This window comes from Salmo salar, unplaced genomic scaffold, assembly GCF_905237065.1.
Source record: "Salmo salar unplaced genomic scaffold, Ssal_v3.1, whole genome shotgun sequence".
NCBI classification, from domain to species: Eukaryota; Metazoa; Chordata; class Actinopteri; order Salmoniformes; family Salmonidae; genus Salmo; species Salmo salar.
The window spans coordinates 380,208-401,268 of record NW_025550944.1 but is presented as its reverse complement, the minus strand read 5'-3'; the positions used below and the strand labels follow the sequence as shown (position 1 = coordinate 401,268).

The following is a 21,061-nucleotide window of genomic DNA, read 5'->3' as shown; positions in this document are numbered from 1 at the left end:
TAACAGAATATACCACCACACGACTCTGAGTAGCTGATGAGTAACAGAATATACCACCACACCACACGACTCTGAGCAGCTGATGAGTAAGAGAATATACCACCACACCACACGACTCTGAGCAGCTGATGAGTAACAGAATATACCACCACACCACACGACTCTGAGCAGCTGATGAGTAACAGAATATACCACCACACCACACGACTCTGAGCAGCTGATGAGTAACAGAATATACCACCACACCACACGACTCTGAGCAGCTGATGAGTAACAGAATATACCACCACACCACGACTCTGAGTAGCTGATGAGTAACAGAATATACCACCACACCACACGACTCTGAGCAGCTGATGAGTAACAGAATATACCACCACACCACACGACTCTGAGCAGCTGATGAGTAACAGAATATACCACCACACCACACGACTCTGAGCAGCTGATGAGTAACAGAATATACCACCACACGACTCTGAGCAGCTGATGAGTAACAGAATATACCACCACACGACTCTGAGCAGCTGATGAGTAACAGAATATACCACCACACGACTCTGAGTAGCTGATGAGTAACAGAATATACCACCACACCACACGAGGCTAAAAACTGGATTGGTCTCTGTATGTTAATGTCGGTGGAGCTTCAGAGGAACCAGGAAGTGCTGAGCAGCTTCCAGAGAGCATGTGGGTGGAATATTCTTCCATGATCTTGCTTTTCTTTCATAAGAAGGGAACGCATTAAAAAACACAAACGCAACTTAAGTGTGTGTGTAGCGTGTGTGTGTAAGACAAGGTCGGTAGTGTGTCTGTGGGGGCGTGCGACATCATATCCTGTGTGGCCACAGGGCGGCGGTGGCTGGGCAGCTCTCTACTTCCTCCCACGGGCTGAGCTGAATAGAGCCTTTACACCCACACACGCTACACACACACACACACACACACACACACGCTACAAAGACACACACAATGCTTAAAATACAGATGAACACGGTTTACAGTAAATGCACACACACACTCACCACCACAGGTGATCATCAACAAGACACTGTACTACACATTCACCACACGTAAGCCTGAACACCATATCCACACCACCCTCTGACTTTCTATCCCTCCCTCCCTCCCTCCAGCTCCCAGACGGCAGGGTGATCAAGGTGGGAGGGGAGCGTTTCGAGGCTCCAGAGGCTTTGTTCCAGCCCCATCTCATCAACGTAGAGGGAGTAGGGGTGGCAGAGCTGCTCTTCAACACTATCCATGCAGCCGACATCGACACCAGGTAACTAACACACACACACAGACCAACAATATACACAGACACACACAGACCAACAATATACACAGACACACACAGACCAACAATATACACAGACACACACAGACCAACAATATACACAGACACACACAGACCAACAATATACACAGACACACACAGACCAACAATATACACAACACACAACAACAATACACACAGACACACAGACCGACAATACACACACACACACCCACACACACACACACACACACACACACACACACACACACACACACACAGACCGACAATACACACACACACACAGAGACCGACAATACACACTACTTTTTTTATCGTCATCCGTTTTAATCTCCCCCTCTCTCTCTCTGCCCCCCCTTCTCTCTGCCCCCCCTTCTCTCTGCCCCCCCTTCTCTCTGCCTCCCCCTTTTCTCTGCCTCCCCTCTTTTTCTCTGCCTCCCCTCTTTTCTCTGCCTCCCCTCTTTTTCTCTGCCTCCCCCTTTCTCTCTGCCTCCCCCCTTTCTCTCTGCCTCCCCCCCTTTCTCTCTGCCTCCCCCCCACCTTTCTCTCTGCCTCCCCCCACCTTTCTCTCTGCCTCCCCCCACCTTTCTCTCTGCCTCCCCCCCTTTCTCTCTGCCTCCCCCCACCTTTCTCTCTGCCTCTCCCCCCTTTCTCTCTGCCTCCCCCACCTTTCTCTCTGCCTCCCCCACCTTTCTCTCTGCCTCCCCCCCCACCTTTCTCTCTGCCTCCCCCCTTTCTCTCTGCCTCCCCCCCACCTTTCTCTCTGCCTCCCCCCTTTTCTCTCTGCCTCCCCCATCTCTCAGGTCTGAGTTCTATAAACACATAGTGTTGTCGGGTGGTTCCACCATGTATCCAGGTCTTCCATCTCGACTAGAGAGAGAGCTCAAACAGCTCTACCTGGAACGCGTGCTTAAAGGTGACGTGGACAAACTCTCGGTGAGAACAACTCTTTTAAAATACCTTTTGTTTTATTTCACTTTTATTAATAAATGTAAGTCAATAACAGATTGTTATTCGCAATGATGACCTGTCTAAGGGACAACCGGTCCCTAATGGACCTGAAGGGTGGGAGGAAGGATGTATGTTGAAAAGTATTGGGACAGGGCCCACTTCCTCAACATGGTGCAGTGTTGTAGTTAACCCACTAGGTGGAGACAGAAGAAACATCTCTTAAGTAGTCAGCTCATAGTACACAACAGAAGTAGAACATATAATCGCTGCTCTACAAATCACCTTGCATCCTGAATTACTAGGCATTATATGATGATTTATCCATCCTGTGCCAAACTCCTCCCCTCGAACATAATGCTGAATTGCCCCGCCCCCCTCTGTAGAAATTTAAGATCCGCATCGAGGACCCGCCGCGACGTAAGCACATGGTGTTCCTGGGTGGGGCCGTGCTGGCAGACATCATGAAGGACAAAGATAACTTCTGGCTGACCAGGGAGGAGTACCAGGAGAAAGGTGTCAGGGTGCTGGAGAAACTGGGAGTCACTGTCAGATAAAGACCTCCACAATGTTAAAGACCACACACACACACACACACACACACAATCAAACATATAAATATCCATATATTCACACAAACACTGAAGGGTCATCATAGAGAAGTACCTAGAATGGTGAATGTGTAAAACACACAGACACACACGGTTTCCTCCCCCATGGCAGACTAGATCTCTATTTATCCATCTTCCTCCTCTATACAACAGAATCACGGCATCACCGTAGGGAGTGATGACGCCACTCCTCCTGCCCTCCTCCAGCCCTCCTCTCCTCCTGTCTTCTGATGGCCTAGTGTAGTTTAGCTCAGGGTTGGTAGTAGAGTTCACGGTGGATATCAAGTCTCCTGAAGAAAGAAATTCACATTTTCACAACACGGTGAAAGCAATATGATGGAAAGTTAGTCAAGGAGTCTATTTCCACACTATGCTATTTTTTTCAGACTAGTGCAGATCAGGGTTGAGGTCAATTTCAGTTTTGATTTTTTTTTTTAAGAAAGTGAAAACAGAATGGTCCCCAACCTTAATGCAGACGAGGAGACGAGGAGAGGAGAACAACGATAGACTATTGAGACCCACCCCTAGAGCAGTTAAACCTCTTGTCTCCTTACCAATCACTTCAAACTTCCCTGTCCTCTTCATAAAGGAGTCGCTAGAAGCTGTCCCTAATCGCTGATGCAGGGTCAGATGTTATCATAAAGGAGTAGCTAGAAGCTGTCCCTAATTGCTTATGCAGGGTCAGATGTTATCTCATTTCCCAAATGGTTAAAGGGATAGTGTGAGATTTTGGCAATTAAGACTTTTTTTCTACTTACCCAGAGTCAGATGAACTTGTGGACACCAAAACAGGCTGAACTTTCAGGCAGTCTTTTCAAACAGCTCTTACACTAAAAGGGCATTATCATAATTTTAACAATTTCACAGTATTATTCCAACCTCATAGTGTGGAAATGGATATATAAAAAAACTAGTAAATCACTTTTTTTGGACTGCACTGGTCCTTTAAGGTCCGGGTACGGTTAGGGTTGACTGATCCTATATCTGTGGGTATTTAGAGACAACCTACCATAAGCTTTCTAGGACGTCACAATCAGGATGTTTCTGAAACAGGCTTGGCCAGTCCAGTATATACACAGACCATTATTCATTGTGGACTGATCATGTTTTTATATGGTATTTTGTTTTGTATATCATGATTTATTCATTTCTCTTTTTGGGAGGGATGTCTTGATTCTTCTGTTGGATGTATACAGATCCTCTTTACCTTCATTTTTTTTTTTTACATCATTTTATGTTTTTGTGGTGCACGACCATTTGAAAATGGACTATATGTCATGAAAATTCCTCCTTGTTTTTAATGAAGAATTGATGATGATGATGAGGATAATGAAGATGATTATAAGGGATGTGACCTCTGACCTTAGTGACGGTAGTGGGGTTCAAAGGTCGGGGGTTCAGGAGTGGGGTTGCGTGAGGGTCATGATATTAAAACATGGTTCAATCTGAAAGTTGTACTATTAGGTCTGCTCCAGTCGAGCAGCACACAACAACCAATGGTTATATGCCACGTCATCGACTTCACAGTCGGGTATCAGATTGCTACATCCTATGGTAACTGTTCCCCAGACACAGATTTGTCCTGGACTAAACATTCTCGATGGAGATTTTTCATTGGAATACATTTTGAATCCAGTAGCAGGCTTAATCAGTCCGGTTAACTGGACCTAGATGTGGTTAGCTGATATGTTAAACACCTCTCCAGCCGCTGACGTCTGGCAGGCCGCTGAAGTGTAATCAGCTTGGAACATGTCCTCTGAGACGTAGTAAAAAGCTGCTATTTAAGTTCACTAGTCCGGCTCTCACCATCACAACATCATGTATATTGGAGGCACTTCCCCCCCTCCCCCAAGCCTAATATAATATTTGTTGTTTTCATAAATGTTCTATCCAGTGCCAAGAGCAGTGATTGTTATCTGGATCTTTCATGTTTTTATTTGACGTTTCTGTCCTGTCTTTTTTGTTTTTATGTTCTTATTGTTCATAGTGTAACTGCCTAACGTCGCTGATTTAAATAAAGTAAAGTGATTTCTAAGGAAGTTTTTGTTGTGTGGCTCTTTCTTCTGAAGGACAACACAGACCGAATGGTTAACAGCAGAGTGACCTTCCCATCTCCTCTGACCACAGAACATCAGACATAATTCACCTTCCCATCTCCTCTGACCACAGAACATCAGATATAATTCACCTTCCCATCTCCTCTGACCACAGAACATCAGACATAATTCTGTTCATTCTCCAAAGGAGAGCGAGAGAAGAGGGTGAGGCATCTATATTATTAAAAAGAAGCCACTTAAGACTTGAGGTGGACCCAGAGATCTCAAAATGGTGTCCAAAGTAGAATGGACAGGAGAGACAGCAGCATTATTACTTCCGTCATACACTGCTCAAAAAAATAAAGGGAACACTTAAACAACACAATGTAACTCCAAGTCAATCACACTTCTGTGAAATCAAACTGTCCACTTAGGACGCAACACTGATTGACAATAAATTTCACATGCTGTTGTGCAAATGGAATAGACAACAGGTGGAAATTATAGGCAATTAGCAAGACACCCCCAATAAAGCAGTGGTTCTGCAGGTGGTAAGCACAGACCACTTCTCATTTCCTATGCTTCCTGGCTGATGTTTTGGTCACTTTTGAATGCTGGCAGTGCTTTCACTCTAGTGGTAGCATGAGACGGAGTCTACAACCCACACAAGTGGCTCAGGTAGTGCAGCTCATCCAGGATGGCACATCAATGCGTGCTGTGGCAAGAAAGTTTGCTGTGTCTGTCAGCGTAGTGTCCAGAGCATGGAGGCGCTACCAGGAGACAGGCCAGTACATCAGGAGATGTGGAGGAGGCCGTAGGAGGGCAACAACCCAGCAGCAGGACCGCTACCTCCGCCTTTGTGCAAGGAGGAGCAGGAGAAGCACTGCCAGAGCCCTGCAAAATGACCTCCAGCAGGCCACAAATGTGCATGTGTCTGCTCAAACGGTCAGAAACAGACTCCATGAGGGTGGTATGAGGGCCCGACGTCCACAGCTGGGGGTTGTGCTTACAGCCCAACACCGTGCAGGACGTTTGGCATTTGCCAGAGAACACCAAGATTGGCAAATTCGCCACTGGCGCCCTGTGCTCTTCACAGATGAAAGCAGGTTCACACTGAGCACATGTGACAGACGTGACAGAGTCTGGAGACGCCCGTGGAGAACGTTCTGCTGCCTGCAACATCCTCCAGCATGACCGGTTTGGCGGTGGGTCAGTCATGGTGTGGGGTGGCATTTCTTTGGGGGCCGAACAGCCCTCCATGTGCTCGCCAGAGGTAGCCTGACTGCCATTAGGTACCGAGATGAGATCCTCAGACCCCTTGTGAGACCATATGCTGGTGCGGTTGGCCTGGGTTCCTCCTAATGCAAGACAATGCTAGACCTCATGTGGCTGGAGTGTGTCAGCAGTTCCTGCAAGAGGAAGGCATTGATGCTATGGACTGGCCCGCCCGTTCCCCAGACCTGAATCCAATTGAGCACATCTGGGACATCATGTCTCGCTCCATCCACCAACGCCACGTTGTACCACAGACTGTCCAGGAGTTGGCGGATGCTTTAGTCCAGGTCTGGGAGGAGATCCCTCAGGAGACCATCCGCCACCTCATCAGGAGCATGCCCAGGCGTTGTAGGGAGGTCATACAGGCACGTGGAGGCACACACTCTACTGAGCCTCTTTTTGACTTGTTTTAAGGACATTACATCAAAGTTGGATCAGCCTGTAGTGTGGTTTTCCACTTTAATTTTGAGTGTGACTCCAAATCCAGACCTCCATGGGTTGATAAATTGGATTTCCATTGATTATTTTTGTGTGATTTTGTTGTCAGCACATTCAACTATGTAAATAAAAAAGTATTTAATAAGATTATTTCTTTCATTCAGATCTAGGATGTGTTGTTTAAGTGTTCCCTTTATTTTTTTGAGCAGTATATATGGGTTTATAGGTCACCCCCGTGGTAATTACAACACACACCGGCCCCAGGGGGTTAGCTGCCGGAGGAAGGAAGGAAGCAATTTGTAGTCCATAAACAAAGTAGCACTTAGGAAAAAAGATTAAAGGGAGAGAAGAGGGGAGGAACTGAGCCCAGAGCAGAGGAACTGAATAGGAGGAGGGCCGTGTTCTCGAGGATCAAAACCCTAATGTGACTGACTGATCTACAAATAATAATGAAGTAGATATTTATGATGCTGTGGTTCTGTGTAGATCAGTCAGCCTGTAATGTTGAACAAGCCTGAGGAAATGTAAACGTGGTTAAACTAACCGGTTACACCACCAGAGGAAAAGGCTGTATCTTCTGGTCTGAAATACAGATCTCACACCTCCTGACTGACACTCCTGGGCTGTGTTCATTAGGCATCACATGGAAGAAAACAGCCTGAAGTTGTCCAATAAGAAACGTTTGTTTTTCATATTCTGTTGTGATGTTTTGCTATGATGTGCCATAATGAATATGACCCCGATCTCAGTCCCCCTGACTGTCCTCTCTGTTGACCTTTCTCTCTTGTCTGGGTACTGTTCAGTATGCACGAAACTGAAGAAAACCCTACAGGCTACTCTCGGAGTGAATAGTTTTCAGGACAATGATTTGGCTCAATTTGAGACAAGGGTTTATAGTCCCAAAGCTATCTCCATTGGGCGCGTTCGATGCGGATCACTTTTGTCAAGTGCCTTTCAAAGTTATGGCGATAAGAATTGTCTCACTTGCTCCTACATGTCGACCGCATGAAGTTTCTGCAGTTGCTCTTCAACTTCATCCTGCAGCCATCGCCTGCCTGCATGGTGGGAGGCTCTAATGTCAACCAATCAATAGGGTGTTTTTGTTTGACCCACTCGAATGTGACCAAAGACATGACAAACACTTCCCTTGAATCAATCATATTTCAGAGATACTTACTTTGATGTGGGCCTGGGACAGGCAGGTTCTGCCCATGTTACTTTGATGTGGGCCTGGGACAGGCAGGTTCTGCCCATGTTACTTAGACGTGGGCCTGGGACAGGCAGGTTCTTCCCATGTTACTTAGATGTGGGCTTGGGACTTGCATGTTCTGTCCATGTTACTTTGATGTGGGCCTGGGACAGGCAGGTTCTGCCCATGTTACTTAGATGTGGGCTTGGGACAGGCATGTTCTGTCCATGTTACTTTGATGTGGGCTTGGGACAGGCAGGTTCTGCCCATGTTACTTTGATGTGGGCCTGGGACAGGCAGGTTCTTCCCATGTTACTTTGATGTGGGCTTGGGCCAGGCAGGTTCTGCCCATGTTACTTTGATGTGGGCTTGGGACAGGCAGGTTCTGCCCATGTTACTTAGATGTGGGCTTGGGACAGGCATGTTCTGTCCATGTTACTTTGATGTGGGCTTGGGCCAGGCAGGTTCTGCCCATGTTAATTTGACGTGGGCCTGGGACAGGCAGGTTCTGCCCATGTTACTTTGATGTGGGCTTGGGACAGGCTGGTTCTGCCCATGTTACTTTGATGTGGGCTTGGGACAGGCAGGTTCTGCCCATGTTAATTTGACGTGGGCCTGGGACAGGCTGGTTCTGCCCATGTTACTTTGATGTGGGCCTGGGACAGGCAGGTTCTTCCCATGTTACTTTGATGTGGGCTTGGGACAGGCAGGTTCTGCCCATGTTAATTTGACGTGGGCCTGGGACAGGCTGGTTCTGCCCATGTTACTTTGATGTGGGCCTGGGACAGGCAGGTTCTGCCCATGTTACTTTGATGTGGGCTTGGGACAGGCAGGTTCTGCCCATGTTACTTTGATGTGGGCTTGGGACAGGCATGTTCTGTCCATGTTACTTTGATGTGGGCCTGGGACAGGCAGGTTCTGCCCATGTTACTTTGATGTGGGCTTGGGACAGGCTGGTTCTGCCCATGTTACTTTGATGTGGGCTTGGGACAGGCAGGTTCTGCCCATGTTAATTTGACGTGGGCCTGGGACAGGCTGGTTCTGCCCATGTTACATTAATGATGGAGAAACACTTTTTGAATGCTGTAGTGTACAGAAGAAAACGCTTGGTTTTATTTAGCTGGTTTCCCCAGTAGTCCCACTGTAGTACATCCCAGACATCATGACAGCAGGATGGTTTCACTGGTTCCTCTCCTTTTATTGGAGGTAGAAAGTAAAGGCACGACTGATTCATTTGTCACATACCAGGCAGGTGTTGAAAGCGTTCCACAGGGATGCTGGCCCATGTTGACTCCAATGCTTCCCACAGTTGTTAAGTTGGCTGGAGGACCATTCTTGATACACACGGGAGGAGACAGGTTAAAGAAGGATTTTTAAACCTTGAGACATGGATTGTGTATGTGTGCCATTCAGAGGGTGACAAAATATGTAAGTGCCTTTGAACAGGCTATGGTAGTATGTGCCAGGCACTCCGGTTTGTGTCAAGAACTGCAACACTGCTGGGTTTTTCACGCTCAACAGTTTCCCGTGTGTATCCAGAATGGTCATCCACCCAAAGGACATCCAGCCAACTTAACAACTGTGGGAAGCATTGGAGTCAACATAGACCAGCATCCCTGTGGAACGCTTTAGACATTTTGTGGAGGCCATTCCCCAACGAACTGAGGCTGTTCTGAGGGCAAAAGGGGTGCAACTAAATATTAGGAAGGTGTTCCTAATGTTTTGTACACTGTACGTGTGTGTATATACTTCTTCCCCAGAAGTAAAAATACTTATCATAAAAAAATAACAATCTAATCATTACAATGGTGGATTAATTCATTACAATTTCTTTTTTTAAATACATTTCTGAGGAGATAGATGAATGCTATGCTTTCAGGCAATGAAAGCGTGTGTTGGATGGTAAACACGGCTGTGGGACTGTTTTACCAGTCACAGAGACAGACTGAAGCTTCTGGTTTAGCTTTCACCACAGAGTGAAGGCGAACAGACACACCACTCTTAACCCAGGACTGATGAAATACTTCAGGAGTGGAGAAGACTAACCTCGTCCCCAGACTTTCTGTATTGGCTAACGAAGTTTGACGCGATGGTACACCAGACTCTTGGCATTTGGGCGGAAGTGTATGGGAACGAGATTACACACAGACTGACAACACATCCCATAGAATCAGATGATTAACTTTATAATATGCTCATACAAGCTTCTACCAAGTTTAAGGCATTATACTGGTCGGTGTTACCCATGATGAAGGAGTACTATATGTCTGGAGTGGAGTAGTGACAGTCATTCCATAGAAAGTAAATGAACATGTAGTGCCTGTAACACTTCTATAAAGGTGCATACATGCTTATAACAAGTTATAAGGCATTATACCAGTTGGCTTTTACGTAATGTGTTACCAAACAACCTTCCCCATTAGAAGCTTTCAGACAACAACAGATGGGTCAAATGACATTCTACAGCAACATGGAAGCTTTCAGACAACAACAGATGGGTCAAATGACATTCTACAGCAACATGGAAGCTTTCAGACAACAACAGATGGGCCAAACGATATTCTACAGCAAGATGACTTCTGTTAAGTAACATGGTATGGAACAACACATTCATTCAACCATCTAGGTTTGACAGGAGCATTGAAATTGACATGACAATGCACCATTATATTTCTATGGATTCTAAACATTATATTTCTATGGAACAAACTGACACGTTAGCTGACAGGGTTGTATTCATTAGGTCATGCAACTGAAAACGTTTTTAATATGGAAAAAATGATAATGAGTGTTTCTTATTGGAGTCCAGGTAGTCTCTTTCCGTTGCAGTCAGTTGTTCTTCCATTCGCTGCCTAGTGAATGCTTCTACCTTGTGTAGAATAGACTGGCCTCTGGGACAGAATCATGTCCACTCATCTCATTTCTAATCACAAACATTTTGTCAGAACATCGCCCCCTCTTGAACGGACCCCAGTCCTCTTATAATTAGTGTTGGGCTTTAACATTGTGGATAGAGTGCTGGGAGTGGATAGCTGCAGTGTCAATCATACGAGAAAAGGTCTGTGACAGGTGAGAAGGGGGCGGGACAAAGGTGAAACTGCTTCTTATAGGTCCTCAGTGAGAGTACACAATGCTGATAAGCTACTAATAATAATAATAATCTATCATTGACTCATTCTCTCAATAGAAAAGTCCTATTGAGTTTAAGTTCCTTTCTCATATATCAAAAACATATACAGTTGATTTCCTGCAGGTACATTTCAACTTTAAAACGGTATAAAATGTTAATAACACCCATGTCTCAAAGTAGTGCTTCCCAAACATCTACGATTGTCAGACGTTTTCAAACCTCAAGTGGTGAGATAAATCCCAAACTGACACACCTCAGATTTGACATAATCTTTTAAAAGGCGAATGATGCATCCCAAATGGCAGCCTATTCAGTTTATAGTGCACTACTTTTGACCAGGGCCCTATGAGAATAGGGTGCCATTTGGGACTCATTCTAAATGTGTTGCTGGCTTTAGAGAAGGTATCTAGGCACTGTCTATCTATCTCCTACCAACTGGCATGTCTGTCTGTCCACCCTGTGGTATCTAGACACTATCTCCTACCAACTGGCATGTCTGTCTGTCCACCCTGCCGCCCGTGGTATCTAGACACTATCTCCTACAAACTGGCATGTCTGTCTGTCCACCCTGCCGCCCTGTGGTATCTAGACACTATCTCCTACCAACTGGCATGTCTGTCTGTCCACCCTGCCGCCCTGTGGTATCTAGACACTATCTCCTACCAACTGGCATGTCTGTCTGTCCACCCTGCCTCCCTGTGGTATCTAGACACTATCTCCTACCAACTGGCCTGTCTGTCTGTCCACCCTGCCACCCTGTGGTATCTAGACACTATCTCCTACCAACTGGCCTGTCTGTCTGTCCACCCTGCCACCCTGTGGTATCTAGACACTATCTCCTACCAACTGGCCTGTCTGTCTGTCCGCCCTGCCACCCTGTGGTATCTAGACACTATCTCCTACCAACTGGCATGTCTGTCTGTCCGCCCTGCCGCCCTGTGGTATCTAGACACTATCTCCTACCAACTGGCATGTCTGTCTGTCCACCCTGCCACCCTGCCACCCTGTGGTATCTAGACACTATCTCCTACCAACTGGCATGTCTGTCTGTCCGCCCTGCCGCCCTGTGGTATCTAGACACTATCTCCTACCAACTGGCATGTCTGTCTGTCCACCCTGCCGCCCTGTGGTATCTAGACACTATCTCCTTACAACTGGCATGTCTGTCTGTCCACCCTGCCGCCCTGTGGTATCTAGACACTATCTCCTACCAACTGGCATGTCTGTCTGTCCACCCTGCCGCCCTGTGGTATCTAGACACTATCTCCTTACAACTGGCATGTCTGTCTGTCCACCCTGCCGCCCTGTGGTATCTAGACACTATCTCCTACCAACTGGCATGTCTGTCTGTCCACCCTGCCGCCCTGTGGTATCTAGACACTATCTCCTACCAACTGGCCTGTCTGTCTGTCCACCCTGCCGCCCTGTGGTATCTAGACACTATCTCCTACCAACTGGCCTGTCTGTCTGTCCACCCTGCCGCCCTGTGGTATCTAGACACTATCTCCTACCAACTGGCCTGTCTGTCTGTCCACCCTGCCGCCCTGTGGTATCTAGACACTATCTCCTACCAACTGGCATGTCTGTCTGTCCACCCTGACGCCCCGTAGCTGGTGGGGCAATTCAGAGAGAAAATAAATACAATTAAAAATTATCTTTGGTGTCAAAACTCGATGTGTCCCTGTTGATTCTCACTGGAGAGCTTAAAGTTGAACCTCTGTGTAGTAGGCTCTACACCAACTTCCTGGACACAACTGAAACATAGTGCTGGACTAAGAAGCTATTTCAATATGGATTCTCCATTGAGTATGCTTTTAAGTCCAGGACTAGACTTAATCTGTGTGAAGGTTTCCTGGTTGATTTTAGGGTCCAACTCAAACCTTATAAATGATGATATTGCAGTTTATGTAAAGATGGTGTAAATGAAATGTACTGGTGTAGTAAAGAGGTTACATTTGTTACTAACACCAAAGGAGGCTTTAATCAACACACACACACACACACGCACGCGCGCACACACACGCACATACACACGCATGCGCACACATGCACATACATACACACACACATGCATGCGCACATACATACATGCACGTGCGCGCACACACACACACACACACACACACACACACACACACACACACACACACACACACACACACACACACACACACACACACACACACACACACACACACACACACACACACTACTACAGCAGCTTTAGGCTTATCTCCTAGATGTTGCTCTGTTTTAAGGACTTGGGACAGAAGGCCAGTTTAGTTTAGAGGGGGCTGGGATCGGCCCTGGCGGCATATAAACTATCTAAACAAGACCTGGGTTCAAATACTTTTTGAAATCATTTCAAAGATTTAAATCGGTGCTTGATTGAGCTTGCCTGGATTAATGAACCAATAGAAGTCTAAACACTGCAAACCCCGCCCATCTGGCACTTCGGGCCGGCTAGAACAAACACTGAAATGATTTTATAAAATGTCAAATACTATATGAACCCAGGTCTAATATCAAACAGACTCTCCTAGCAAACAACCACACAGGACAACAACATACGCAAACTAACAATTCAAGTTGTTCAACACCAAGTCAGTGTAAAAAGTAGGAAGTACCTGGTTGTATGTGATACATGACATATTAGTCAGCTATAAAAAAAGAGTCCCTCCTCAAACAGGAATGGAGGGAACAAGACTGTCATGTGGAAAGAGGAGAGAGAGAACGACAGTACACAAGAAGGAGCTTATCAATCTTTAAGCCATTTCAAAATGGCAGCCACAACACGCCAACGTTTCGGCTGTATATACACGTCCGTCTGTAGAGAAACAAAACCACAAAACCAAAATGAGGCATAGGGCCGCTCTTCTTCTTCCCCTCCTTCCCCTCTCCCCACCATGTGTTTTTGGGGGTTGTGTAAGGTTTATGTCATTGAGGCTTCATGCCTGCCCCCGCAGACCCCGCACGCCACCCCGGCCCGGTGGCAGGCGTGAAGGGGCGGGTACAGGCAGAGACACGGCGCCACTAGGGACAACCCCAGCAGAGCTGCCCAGCGCGTGCCCAGCCTCCCCTCGCCACCCCCCTCACAGGAGCAGGGGTCCGAGTAGTCCCCCTCCGGGTCAGACATGCAGTGGTACAGCAGTGTGTCGGCCAGCCACATGCAGCTGACCCGCCGGACGCACGCCCTGATCGGGTCCGGTGCATCCTGGCAGCGCCCCCGTCGGTTGTTACCGCGGTAGAACGTTTCACCACAGTATTGGCACTGCAGGCTCTCACCAACCCCGCCCTCCTCAGACTTCTTGTCCTGTCCATCAGACGAGCCAGGGAGGAGGGGCTGGGGCTGGGTAGAGACCACGCCCCCACCGAAGCCCTGCTCCCCTGGACGGCGGTGTTGCGAACCCAAGCCGGCGTAGTGGTGCCTCTTGGGTAAAGGTCTGAAGGTAGGTTTGGGGTCGGAGGAATCTAACGTTGTGGATACCAGGGGATAACTATAGTGGTGTTTGTGGGGCTCGCTCTTAGCGAAGTGGACATAGGACTCAGAGTCGTCCGGCGGGCGGATGTATTTGTGGCGCACGGTGGCGTGGCGGTAGTCCTCATAGCCCGTGAGCCAGGAGCGTTCTAGTTGGTCCACACGGCGTTCCGAGCGGGAGGAGGATTCCGAGGGGAGCTCCCAGGAACGTTCCCGAGGGTTGATCCTGATGATATCCTCGTCGTCATGGAAGGTGACGTGGTGAGGGATGCGGGGCAGAGGCTGCAGGGAGGAGAGAGAGAGAGAGAGAGAGAGAAGAGAGAGAGAGAGAGGGGGAGAGGGGAGAGAGAGAGGGGAGAGAGAGAGAGAGAGGGGAGAGGGAGAGAGAGAGAGAGAGAGAGAGAGAGAGAGAGAGAGAGAGAGAGAGAGAGAGAGAGAGAGAGAGAGAGAGAGAGAGAGAGAGAGAGAGAGAGAGAGAGAGGGAAGAGGGGAGAGGGAGAGGAAGAGAGAGAGAAAGAGAGAGGAGAGGGCGAGAGGGAGAGAGAGAGAGAGAAAGAGAGAGAGAGAGGGAGAGGGGGATGAATAAATGCCTAGAATTGAACAAATGTCATTGGACAACACGTTGGAGATACAGACGCGGTGTAAATGATGCTGTGTAACTTCCATATTGATACTTCCACCGTGTACATTTTACTACACAGTATTTTAATATGCATTACTACTAGTAATATGCAGTGTTGAAGTGGTAAAAAATGAGGTGGGTAAAACGCTGACTGCTGTTCGCAGTGAGTAAAGTAACGCTCCCTATACTTTTAATGCATTTTCCCTCAAGCAAAATAAAATGGGTGTGTAAACGGCGTTTACATGCGTTTACCCTCCACAACACCACTGGTAATATACAGTAACTAGTATATTCAGACCATAGAGATGGAAAGAGGTCTCATCTTTGTATCTGTGCCATTTTGGCGTCTGTGACAGCATGTTTGAGGAAATCTCAATTTTAAAGAGTCCTGGACCAAATCTTGTGTGGCGTTCATTTATTGTGGCCACTAGATGGCGGTGATATAGCTTAAAGCCATTGACAAACCATGGTAACCAATTTGAAGAAGACTGCTCCGATCTTTGGCTTATCGCTCCCAATCCGTAGGATTCACCACCTAGTTGACCACTTTAAAATGGTGAAAGCCCTCAATGGCAATGTCCATGCTAAATCGAGTTATGTCCAAGTTGAGTCCTCTAACCAGCTCTATGATTCAGACACAAATCACATTTGTCACATGCACTGAATACAACAGGTGTAGACCTTACCGTGAAACTTACTTACAAGCCCTTAACCAACAACGCAGAGTAAGAAAAATGTGAAATACATTTTACTGTCAAAAAAGTAACAGTAAAATAACAATAACGGGGCTATATACAGGGGGTACAGGTTAGTCGAGGTAGTTGAGGTAATATGTACATGTAGGTAGGGGTAAAGAGACTGTGCATAGATAATAAACAGAGAATCAGCAGTGTAAAAAAAAAAGAAGGTCAACGCAAATATTCCGGGTGGCCATTTGATTACCTGTTCAGTAGTCTAATGGTTTGGGGGTAGAACAAAATACACCATGACAGCGCAACACAAGGGGTGGAACAGTGGCAATGGTACCCACAGGACAAACAGAATAATATTAGTCTGAGGAGAGATTAAATAGCATTAATACAACAAAAATTCAAACACTCCTTTGGTTTGGGGTAGAACCTGTTCAGTAGTCTAATGGTTTGGGGGTAGAACCTGTTCAGTAGTCTAATGGTTTGGGGGTAGAACCTGTTCAGTAGTCTAATGGTTTGGGGGTAGAACCTGTTCAGTAGTCTAATGGTTTGGGGGTAGAACCTGTTCAGTAGTCTAATGGTTTGGGGTAGAACCTGTTTATCTAATATTTGGGGTAGAACCTGTTCAGTAGTCTAATGGTTTGGGGGTAGAACCTGTTCAGTAGTCTAATGGTTTGGGGGTAGAACCTGTTCAGTAGTCTAATGGTTTGGGGGTAGAAGCTGTTTACCAGTCTAATGGTTTGGGGGTAGAAGCTGTTCATCAGTCTAAAGGTTTGGGGGTAGAACCTGTTCAGTAGTCTAATGGTTTGGGGGTAGAACCTGTTCAGTAGTCTAATGGTTTGGGGGTAGAACCTGTTCAGTAGTCTAATGGTTTGGGGGTAGAACCTGTTCAGTAGTCTAATGGTTTGGGGGTAGAACCTGTTCAGTAGTCTAATGGTTTGGGGGTAGAACCTGTTCAGTAGTCTAATGGTTTGGGGGTAGAAGCTGTTTAGCAGTCTAATGGTTTGGGGGTAGAACCTGTTCAGTAGTCTAATGGTTTGGGGGTAGAACCTGTTCAGTAGTCTAATGGTTTGGGTGTAGAACCTGTTCAGTAGTCTAATGGTTTGGGGGTAGAACCTGTTCATCAGTCTAATGGTTTGGGGGTAGAACCTTTTCAGTATTCTAATGGTTTGGGTGTAGAACCTGTTCAGTAGTCTAATGGTTTGGGGGTAGAACCTGTTCAGTAGTCTAATGGTTTGGGGGTAGAAGCTGTTCAGCAGTCTAATGGTTTGGGTGTAGAACCTGTTCAGTAGTCTAATGGTTTGGGGGTAGAACCTGTTCAGTAGTCTAATGGTTTGGGGGTAGAACCTGTTCAGTAGTCTAATGGTTTGGGGGTAGAAGCTGTTTACCAGTCTAATGGTTTGGGGGTAGAAGCTGTTCAGTAGTCTAATGGTTTGGGGGTAGAAGCTGTTCAGCAGTCTAATGGTTTGGGGGTAGAAGCTGTTCAGCAGTCTAATGGTTTGGGGGTAGAACCTGTTCAGTAGTCTAATGGTTTGGGGGTAAAAGCTGTTCAGGTACCTTTTAGTCCCAGACTTGGTGCTCCGGTACCGTTTGCCTTGCAGTAGCAGAGAGAACAGTCTATGACTTGGGTGGCTGGAGTCTTGACAATTTTTTAGGGCCTTCCTCTGACACAGCCTGGTATAGAGGTCCTGGATGGCAGGAAGCTTGGCCCCAGTGATGTACTGGGCCGTACGCACTACCGTCTGTAGCGCCTTGCGGTCGGAGGCCGAGCAGTTGCCATACCAGGCAGTGATGCAACCGGCCAGGATGCTCTCGATGTTGCAGCTATAGAACTTTTTGAGGATCTGAGGACCCATACCAAATCTTTTCAGTCTCCTGAGGGGAAATAGGTTTTGTCGTGCCCTCTTCACGACTGTCTTGGTGTGTTTGGACCATGTTAGTTTGTTGGTGATGTGGACACCAAGGATCTTGAAGCTCTCAACCTGCTCCACTAAAGCCACGTCGATGTGAATAGGGGCGTGCTCAGCCCGCCTTTTCCTGTAGTCCACGATCAGCTCCTTCATCTTGTTCACGTTGAGGGAGAGGTTATTGTCCTGGCACCACCCTGCCAGTTCTCTGACCTCTCCATAGGCTGTGTCATCGTTGTCGGTGATCAGGCCTACCACTGTCGTGTCTTCTGCAAACTTAATGATGGTGTTGGAGTCGTGTTTTGGCCACGTAGTCGTGGGTGAACAGGGAGTACAGGAGAGAACTGAGCACGCACCCCTGGGGGGCTCCAGTGTTTAGGATCAGCGTGGGAGATGTGTTGCTACCTACCCTCACCACCTGGGGGCGGCTCGTCAGGAAGTCCAGGATCCAGTTGCAGAGGGAGGTGTTTAGTCACAGGGTCCTTAGCTTAGTGATGAGCTTTGAGGGCTCTATGGTGTTGAGCTGTAGTCAATTAACAGCATTTTCACATAGGTGTTCCTTTTGTCCAGCTGGGAAAGAGCAGTGTGGAGTGCAACCGAGATTGCATCATCTGTGGATCGGTTGGGGTGGTATGCCAATTGGAGTGGCTCTAGGGTTTCTGGGATAATGGTGTTGATGTGAGTCATGACCAGCTTTTCAAAGCACTTGTCGGTAGTCATTTAGACATGTTACCATGGCGTTCTTGGGCACAGGGACTATGGTGGTCTGCTTGAAACATGTTGGTATTACAGACTGGGTCAGGGAGACACATCCAGTGTCAACATCATCCCATCCCTTACTCTCCTCCCATTGGCTTACCAGATCTAGGAAGTAGTGGTCTGACAACCTATAGGGTTCGTGGAGGTCATTTCCCAGGATGCAGTTGTTGTGTAGGTGGGATGAGTCAGCGAGGGGGGAGGAGTCCAGTGGCTGCAGACAGGGCTCCAGTCTCTTGGAGGAGGAGTTAGATGAGCTGTCTGTGGCATTCTGATTGGACAAAAGACAAAACCAGAAGCGTCAGTAAAGCTCTGATTGGACAAGCAGTTGTCGGTGGGCAGGTTTGGTTTGAGCAAATTGTCTATATTGTTGTTTGAGTTGTTTCACTGGCCATCAGTCACCCAAAAATGTCTCTCTCTTTGATTCTGTTCCTCTATGGCCTCTCTTTACACAGATCTACCTCTGCTGTTCCAGGACCGGCTTCAGTGCATTTCTCTCTCCAAATCTCCCCTCTCTGCTTCCCCCCACTGTCTCTGCTTCCCCCACTGTCTCTGCTTCCCCCACTGTCTCTGCTTCCCCCACTGTCTCTGCTTCCCCCCTCTCTCTTCCCCCACTCTACCCTCTCTGCCCCCCCTCTGCTTCCCCCTCTGCTTCCCCCCACTCTACCCTCTCTCCTCTGCCCCCCCTCTGCTTCCCCCTCACTCTACCCTCTCTGCCCCCCCCTCTGCTTCCCCCCACTCTCCCCTCTCTGCTTCCCCCCCACTGTCTCTGCTTCCCCCCCACTCTACCCTCTCTTCCCCCCTCTGCTTCCTCCCCACTCTATCCTCTCTTCCCCCCCTCTGCTTCCTCCCCACTCTATCCTCTCTTTCCCCCCCTCTGCTTCCTCCCCACTCTATCCTCTCTTCCCCCCCTCTGCTTCCTCCCCACTCTATCCTCTCTTCCCCCCCCTCTGCTTCCTCTCCACTCTATCCTCTCTTCCCCCTCTGCTTCCTCCCCACTCTATCCTCTCTTCCCCCCTCTGCTTCCTCCCCACTCTATCCTCTCTTCCCCCCCCTCTGCTTCCTCCCCACTCTATCCTCTCTTCCCCCCCTCTGCTTCCTCCCCACTCTATCCTCTCTTCCCCCCTCTGCTTCCTCCCCACTCTATCCTCTCTTCCCCCCCTCTGCTTCCTCCCCACTCTATCCTCTCTTCCCCCCTCTGCTTCCTCCCCACTCTATCCTCTCTTCCCCCCCTCTGCTTCCTCCCCACTCTATCCTCTCTTCCCCCCTCTGCTTCCTCCCCACTCTATCCTCTCTTCCCCCCCTCTGCTTCCTCCCCACTCTACCCTCTCTTCCCCCCCTCTGCTTCCCCCCCACTCTACCCTCTCTGCTTCCCCCCCACTGTCTCTGCTTCCCCCTCACTCTACCCTCTCTGCCCCCCCTCTGCTTCCCCCCCACTCTCCCCTCTCTGCTTCCCCCCACTGTCTCTGCTTCCTCCCCACTCTACCCTCTCTTCCCCCCCTCTGCTTCCTCCCCACTCTATCCTCTCTTCCCCCCTCTGCTTCCTCCCCACTCTACCCTCTCTTCCCCCCCTCTGCTTCCTCCCCACTCTACCCTCTCTTCCCCCCTCTGCTTCCCCCCACTCTACCCTCTCTGCCCCCCACCCTCTCTGCTACCCCCCTCTTTGCTTCCCCCCACTCTACCCTCTCTGCCCCCCCCCTCTGCTTCCCCCACCCACAATCAACACCACAAACTTTTTTCTCAACGTAATGTTTTATATAACCGTCAACAATTATATTTTAAAAAAGACTTAATAGTATTTTATTTACTGTTTCAATATTGTAATCACATAATATGGCTTTCCTTTTGATTAGATATGGTGAAATGAGGTGCTGCTGAAAAGCGTTAGACTCTACAGACAGCGCAGGCATGCTGACCCACACCACAAAGCAGCCCACCTTAAAGAAAAACACCAGACTTACTGAAAGGATTTAGAGAGTCAGAAAAGGAGAGTGCAGGATCTCACAGAAAGAGAAGAAAGACAGGAGTGGAAGGAAATGGCAGATCAGACAGGCAAAACACAGAGATTGAGAGCAGGTTGTTGAACCACAGTGTTGATCCCCATCCACTCCAGACAGTGAACCCAGTACTGCAATTAAGACAATGTGTCTGTAGGAAGACTAAGTCAAATTACAAAATGACTTATTGGTTTCTTTACCATGTATGCAGTCTATGGACAAGGTATGACAGCGAGCCATGCTTTGGTTTACCTGGCCATTGTTTCAGCTGCTAATTATTTTGCATTTGTGGCACAAAACCAAAGCATTGATTGCTGTCATACCTTGTCCATAGACCACTTACACGGTAAGGAAACCAATATGTCATTTCGTAATTCAGATGAACTATCCTTTTTAAGTAGGCCTAGACAATGTTTGTCACATGGCACGAGAATTTATTTGTACTGTTATATATATATATATATATACTGATATATACGTAGTTTTGTGGCGTGACAGAGTAGGATTTCATGTTTGTATTATGTTGCATCTTACACTGGAAATCAAATACAATTATATATTATATATCTGTTGTGTTATGAAAGACACATTTTAGTCTTAATCTTTGACCAATAATCCTCCTTTTAATGTTCATATTAAATCTACCCATCTTATGAAATCTGAAATTATTTGTAATTAAAAATATTAC

The 21,061-nt window shown here is 47.6% G+C and overlaps 1 protein-coding gene and 1 pseudogene across 2 annotated transcripts in view; one reads left to right on the top strand and one right to left on the bottom strand.

Moving 5' to 3' along the window:
* The window catches only part of LOC106613810 (actin-related protein 2-A), a 29,697-nt gene extending 24,802 nt beyond the window's left edge, over window positions 1–4,895 (top strand). Inside the window, exons 7-9 of the mRNA XM_045714161.1 lie at window positions 1,137–1,282; window positions 2,101–2,233; window positions 2,632–4,895. Of these exons, the coding sequence (XP_045570117.1) occupies window positions 1,137–1,282; window positions 2,101–2,233; window positions 2,632–2,802 (450 nt within the window). The 3' untranslated portion in view covers window positions 2,803–4,895. The remainder of the gene's footprint in view (window positions 1–1,136; window positions 1,283–2,100; window positions 2,234–2,631) is intronic.
* A 5,064-nt stretch (window positions 4,896–9,959) lies between these two features.
* Window positions 9,960–21,061, bottom strand: part of LOC106594327 (sprouty-related, EVH1 domain-containing protein 2-like) — a 29,309-nt pseudogene continuing 18,207 nt past the window's right edge. Inside the window, exons 5-6 of the transcript XR_006768493.1 lie at window positions 18,480–18,647; window positions 9,960–14,684 (exon numbers count right to left, since the gene is read on the bottom strand). The product of XR_006768493.1 is annotated as a sprouty-related, EVH1 domain-containing protein 2-like (transcript). The remainder of the gene's footprint in view (window positions 14,685–18,479; window positions 18,648–21,061) is intronic.